Source organism: Habropoda laboriosa, unplaced genomic scaffold, assembly GCF_001263275.1.
Source record: "Habropoda laboriosa isolate 0110345459 unplaced genomic scaffold, ASM126327v1 scaffold806, whole genome shotgun sequence".
In the NCBI taxonomy this organism is placed as follows: Eukaryota; Metazoa; Arthropoda; class Insecta; order Hymenoptera; family Apidae; genus Habropoda; species Habropoda laboriosa.
In genome coordinates, this window is record NW_017100897.1 from 149,602 (window position 1) to 156,857 (window position 7,256).

Here is a 7,256-nt window from a genome sequence, read left to right on the forward strand (position 1 = left end):
GCATCAAGGAACGCCTCTGTACAGAAACCGATAGTCAATAAACTTGCGTGAATTAAATCCTGCGGTAGTCGCTGTCGCCGCCCCTATCCCAGGTAAACTCCTTGAATGGACTGACCGAAACCGGAGGCCCTGAGGTACGAAAGGTATACGTAGCAATGGCACGCGCCATCGAAACTTAAATCATAGGACAAGAGGTTAAAAGAAAACCAAAAAGGTCAAAGTTATGTAATTAGTACGTTCAAGTAAGAATTTGCGCCTCTTTGATGTGTAAGAAATTCAACGAAAGATTGTAGAAAATTGAACCTATCTGACCGCGTAAATGAAGGGATGGTGTATATGCCAATTTAGTTTCTATTGATGATTTCAATTTGGAAGGTCTTTGTGTAAGTAGTTCTATCTGAATGCACCGGAAGGGAGAAAATTTGCTACGTTCAACTTAGGTTGTTCTAGTGTTAATCGGGAATGGCGATCTTCTCGTCAAGGTTCATTTCGAGGATTTATTAATTTCGAAGCAGGTAGCCGGAAAATCGAGAGCTAAGGTAAGATAATGAGAAACCGTAAAGTTGCAACCGTTTGAAGAACTACAGTTAAAGGCGAAAGTTGTCGAAGTTACTTGGCTTTGAAAGCGAATCGAGTAATTAATTTGAGAGAGGAAATAAATTTGAATTTAATGTGTGTATGTGTGTTGTGTAGGTTTGCTTTGACACGCACGTCCAAAGAATGAAATTTATTTTGTACAAAAATTCATCTATACTCATTTTTCTGTGATCGATATTTTTAGCAAGAATCACACTCCCTTTGCTAATATTATCATGTATTATATAGGATTGTCACTTTCGGATGATATTTGGATTTTTTTTAGACTACAATCCACTATTCTTTGTAATAAATCTTCTCACAAGAAATTTCAAACTAGTTATACAATCTAAAAAAATTGGAATTCTTCGAGACTTCTGTAATTTTCATTTATAATTTGTAGAAACGTTTTTCAACCATGTATTTTTTCATATTTGCTGAATTTTTGAATATTGTATTGTAGTATCGTAACTTTGAGAAAGAGTAGTTTTAAGCAAATGTGGCGAGCATGAGAGGGAAAGCGGGCGACGAGCGACGATAGCCAGGCCCAACGAGAGGCCCACAAAGGGCCTGGCTATACAGTACGGCGTGCGAGGGATGAAGGGACAGTGTGTTTGGAAAAGTCGAGAAGCGTGTGTCATAGTATTACAGTTATTCTTATATTTTGTAAAATAAATATCTGTTTATATTTCTGATCCCGCATATTTATTGGATATTTATATAAAGTTAAAAAAAAAGACTGTTTCTTGGTGTGGTGAGATTTCGATTTACCTCGATTTATCCTCGTTATGCACTCGATTTTCTATGTAACCCCATAAGAAATAGTTGAAAAGTCAGCTGAATGATCAACAGATTTGCAGGTTTCCTATTTCCCTCCAATTGTCGTAATTTTTGCTTATAAAGATACGTTTAAAAATTCGGAAAAATGAATTTGACAATTCAAATTGTTAGTCAGAATATTTATCTTATTTAATCGAACAACTTTTCGCTGACACATTTTTGTATCGCTGGAGGCGGCAGAAATATGGAACCGGATAAAGCAAACAAAAACACCTCATATAAATCTTCTTAATGAGAAATTGAGCTATAAAATTATTCAAATTTTATGCGATATTAATGCAAAAAAAATCGCGGCAGAAAATTTTGCATGGTTTAATGAACACCGCTATGCTATGACACGATTTTTTTCGCGAGCGCGTCGATGCATTCTTCTTTTTTTTTTACATAAATCTGCGCCCACAGTCGTGCAGCGTATAGGAGATGCAAGACGAGGTCAACGAATACAATACTTCACAAGATGTTTCATTTTTTTATTTTTTTTTTTGAAAATTATTTGAAGTATTCAAACGTTTCAATTGCATATTTTGTATTTTCTATATTTTATTTGCAAAAATAAAACGTATTTGCGCCCTTTTATTTCGAAAGATGATTTTAAAAAATGAATTAAGATTAATTGTTCATAAGAAATTGTCACGAAAAATTTCAAGAAGTGTATAAACAATTTAAAAGAATCGTGAGTTACGATGATAGTGATCGTTAAATCATGCAAAAATTATTTTCTACGATTTCTTTCTAACCTCGCTTAGAACAGAACTGTAACTCAGCCTAGTTACTAAAATCTCTGTATTGTTCTGTGTAAATTATTCTAAGTTACTGTAAATGACAAAATTTATAAACATGTTTGATTTAGAAATCCATATCTAAGAAAGTTCTTTTTCATGACGAAACAATATCTGTAATGCATAGATGGTAGAAAAGGCCATTGCACATAAGGGCTTTGCTGTAAAATATCAATGGCTGCTTTTATTGGATCAGTATTTAAAAAGAATTTTAATAAATTTTGATAAATGGTCAGTACTTAAAATATAAGTAGTCAGTATTACATTGATTAATACAAAAACTGTTAGTATTTTCATTAAAATATTGGTAAACATAATAATTTGTCGGTATATTAAATAAGCTAACCTAACCTAACCAAAAATTTGAATCTTATTGACCAAGAAACAAATTAATACCGACCAAATAAACCAAATTTTACTGACAAAATGCGATTTAATACTGACAATTGATTATTTATACTGCCCAAAATATTCATTTTTCCTGATTATTTATTTTAAAAAATACTTACCAAAGAAATAGAAGTGAATATCAATTTGACGAAATCAAGGAAAAAAATTGTTCAAAGAACTTTCGAAACGGAACTTTTCGAAAGAGATTTTAATAAAACTAGTTGATACTTCGTGCTACTCTAAAAAATGAAACGCAGCAAAGATACAAAAAATTTCACTAGAATATGAATACATCTTAAATAATAAAAATAAAAAGATATTTCTATTACATAAATATTGCATCGTGTGAAACTTTTAACGCAAAGTTTAACTTTTGTTTAACCCTTACTGTTTGCATATAAAGTATCAAGAATACTAATAACATATTAGTTTGAATACGTTGGAACAAATAAAACTCGATGAAAAATTCCAAAAAGTCCAATTGTTACAATTATTAATTTTTTCTCGAAGTTATAGCATTTCGAAAATGGAAGAAAATAGAGTACATTTCCGATACTTGATGTTTCTCTTTTACCAAAAAGGAAAAACTGTCTTTGAAACAGCAAAAGATACGTTATACTTTTATTAAACTAAAATGGAAAAATGCCTCTGAAACAACAAATGAAATATGTTAAACAAGATGCACCGAAAATCGTGGTACAAACCGAAAGTGGGTGATTCCCCGTGCGAAACTTAATCGAAAATATAGAATGACAATTTTTGATACAAGGCTTCGTTTCCCAGAAAATCAATTATAAAGTTCCGCCAAGTACGCGTGCACGCAAAAGGTCACGAGACTCGGTTGAACGGGTTCCTTCGCACTTAGGTACTCCGTTCGTATCTGTAAACAATATCCTGATTTGTAGCAATGTCATGGTTTGTCTCTTCTCATTCTTATTTCCTCTAACTAACCTTTGAATTAAAGTAATCGTGAATACGCAGACATGATTCTTGCACTTGGTGCTCCTAGTCAGGGCCGTATTTATACTTTTGGAGGCCCTAGGGGCAACATGAAGGCTCAAAAGAACAAGTTTATTTCAGTTAATCAAATTTGTACAAATTCTTTTTTAAGTTTATTGAAACTAAAAGACGAGATTTCCATAATAACTCATTTTAACAAAATAAAAATAACACAAAATTAATATACATATATTTGGATTAACACGTTCGCTACGTTCGCTATATCTGATAAACTAACTCCCATGATAAAACAGTATTATCTACATATGATACATCAGAAAAAATGCACAGTTTGAGTATTTACTAAATATTAGGTGTAAAACTGAAGAAAATATAAATATTAAAAATGTAAGTCAAAGTAGTTCGAAGGATAGTGGGCGATGCTTGAACAGAATCGTGGTAACAAACGTGTTGAAAAAAGTATAAAAATAAATCAGTTCAAATTTACCCTGGCGACCAAATGTTTTATCGTCCGGGAAAGTCATTGCACTTTAGATACTCGAAGGACTGCATAAGATTTCCTGAGACTCTCCTAGACGACACTTAACATTTGGTCTGCAAAAGTTCCCGTCGACGTCGCCATCTTGATGAACAGCGGGTCCTCATACATTTGGCGTTTCCGTTTTCAGCGGCTTCTTGTTTTTATATTACGAATTTAATATTTGAAAATAAGTGAGAGGAAGTGGTGAGCGGTAGAAAGGTTGAGAGGGTAGAGAAATGGTTAAGTGGAGCACATAAGAAGAAAAATGAAAAGGAAAAAGAGAGGGCTATGATATGGTAGGAGGACGATAAAACTAAAGAGAAAAAGTGCAATAGAAAGGAAAAAGAAACGAAAAGAAAAAAAAAAGAATGTAATAAGAGAAGGAGAGTAGGAATAAGTTAGGTTAGGTTAGATAAAATTATTAATAAGAATATACACAGTTAGGAAATAGGTAACCAAAGAATGAGTATGAATGACGAAACAAAATGAAGCATGAATGAGTAAGGAAATAACGTATTGTAAACCAATTCCTCTTCACAGCCATGAAGCTGAAAGTAAATAAATAAACAATAATAATATTTAAAAATAAGTATTTTATTTTACAACTATAACTAGACTGTTTCTTATACTGTTTTTAAGGAGCAAGGTTTTAAAGTGTAGCCCCAGTTTGCGTCTAATGCGCCTTGTGGTACATACGGCCCTGCTTGTAGTGGAAATGCTTCTGCTGCAGCCTCACCCTGTGCAGTGCGATTTCCTAATCGACGAGTGATACAAAGAACAGAGCGGACACTAGCTGAATATGGTCCTTTTAGCTCATATCGTGAAAATCGTGGTTTATTGTTTAAATGAAAATTAAAAACTCTCTAATTTTTTTCATCATTCCGGTCAATTGCAATTTTCTCAAAATTTTTCGTACACGTCATCTATAATAGTAAACTAATACTTCTAACTTCTCAAAAAATAAAATCAAGTCGTTTGGTCAATTTAAAAAAAATTAGACTGTTTTAAAGGGTGTTCCAATATTGATTCGTGTAACTGTAAATGTATCATTGGAGCTTAGCGTAGCAATTAAATCCGAACCAAATCGTAACATTGTTTACAAATACGGACAGAGCGCCTAAGTGCGAAGGAACCCGTTCAACCTACTCTCGTTACCTCTCAAGTGCTCGCGTACTCGGCGGAACTTCGTAATCGATTTTCTAGAAAAGGAAGCCTTGTATCAAAAATCGTCATTCTACATTTTCGACTTACCTTTGCACGGGAGAAACGCCCCCTTTCTACTTGCACCGCGATTTCCAATAAACACTGTATTTAAGAAGAAATTAGTCTGTCAAAAAAAATTCTTCACAAATACTTTGCAAAATTTACAATTGAAAATTTCGATCTCGGAGAATGTACAAAAGAAGCAAAATTTTTGACAAAATGGAATGTCCAAATTATTGGGAAGACAGGGGGAAATTTGTAGAAGAAAACGGTACATATTTTATAGAATAAGGAAATTGTTACTTTAAAATATAAAATTTACTTACAAATTTTCCGGACAACCCAGTAAATAATAGGATTTGTCAAATATTCCTGATACACCTTTTCGCGGAAAATACATATTCACGAAAACAGTGGAAGATTAAAGCACGAGGCTGCGGCTTAAATGAAAAAATTTTAACGCGAGACACAAAGGAAATCTTACTTACAATGCTGGCCGCTGTTCCAGCCGCACATTTGAAACACGCTCCTGCCATTTCTGATTTCCATGATGTCATCGTCACATACGCCCGTCCTAGAGTTAGGTTGACCCTACAACGATCGATAGGTCTCTTGAATGAACAAGCTGTGCAGTAAATGCGGCCGATTTTTATCAACCGACCAATACACACATCCACACATACGTATGTGTAACACGTTATTCGACACTTGCAAGTGGCCAGTAGACTGTGGTCACCTTTGATCCGCCGCCTCCTTCGGCAACTTCACACAAATTAATTAGCGCCCAAGTGTGTGCTTTCCGCGTCTTAAGGACGTATTCTGCTTTGGAATTTTCAAAAAGTCGAATTCTTTTTTTGCAGTTTCTTAAATTGTACGTGTTCGAAAATATGTCTGCAAAAGGATTAGTATGAATTCTACTTTATGGTTCTGAACTAGTAGATTTAAAGTTAAAGGTAATTCTTTAAAAATTTAAAGGGAAATCTTTGAACGTGTTTTTCACAAAACCTCATTTCTTGAAATGGCTGACAGGATATTTAATGTTCTAAATCTTGACTTAAAATTTTGAGAGAATCTGCAACACATGTGTCGTTATCGCATGAATCAAAATTTTTTTAATTCGTGGTCCTTTTCTTACTTTTTTAGCATGGTGATGACAAAAACATATTTAAGAAATTAATACTCCAAATTCAAAGTGTCGACGTTTTTTTAATAATCTAGATTTTTACTTTATTTTGGTTCACATGATAGCTACATTTATACCGATCAAGATGCTTCTTGATTTTTTTGTTTTCGATTAGCAGAATGACCGGAAACGTGTCAGCCAGTAAGACACGTTTTTTTAAAGGGACTTCATAAAATCAAGTACGACTCGTGCAATTTTGATTATTTTCACTTTCAAAAAAAATAATTTATATACTTTAAGTATCGACAAGTGTGCGTGCAAAAGACTTTTACGAAATGTATTATTGTTGCCCTGGAAAGAAATCCTAAAGATGACCTAATAAATGGCATTCTAGACCAGAATACCCCTTTAAATAAAATGACACGCGAGAGACTTGTGAGAATGCTTAATATTCATATTTTCCCTTTTCTCCTTTTCTAACAGGAACGAGAGAAACAATTAAAACATTTTCAATCGCTTTAATCGACTCGACGCGGAAAAATACGTTTCAACTACTAGTGATATTAACTGCTTTTGAAATTTTTTGTATAACTCACAAATGTCCGAAAAATTGAAACTTTTAACGAGTTTGAGGGAGCGGCTTAAACAAATAATAATTAGTTATGTATAAGTACGTAATTTTACCGATGACTCTTTCGTTAACTTTGTTACTTTGTTGTTAATCGATTAATAGCACTTTATGACATAAAATACGAAGAGATCCTTTGTCTTATAGTATAGAAAAAGAAACTTGATATTTCTTTGGAAAAGATAAGGGAAAATTTAAGTAAAAAACTTTAGTAAAATTTTAATTTTTGCTTTAGAA

General features: G+C 33.2%; 1 protein-coding gene across 1 annotated transcript in view; it reads right to left on the reverse strand.

Annotated features, from left to right (window-relative positions):
• LOC108577530 overlaps positions 1 to 7,256 on the reverse strand; it is a 35,406-nt gene that overhangs the window by 4,265 nt on the left and 23,885 nt on the right. Inside the window, exon 4 of the mRNA XM_017940709.1 lies at positions 5,757 to 5,859. Coding sequence (XP_017796198.1) covers positions 5,757 to 5,859 — 103 coding nt within the window. The remainder of the gene's footprint in view (positions 1 to 5,756; positions 5,860 to 7,256) is intronic.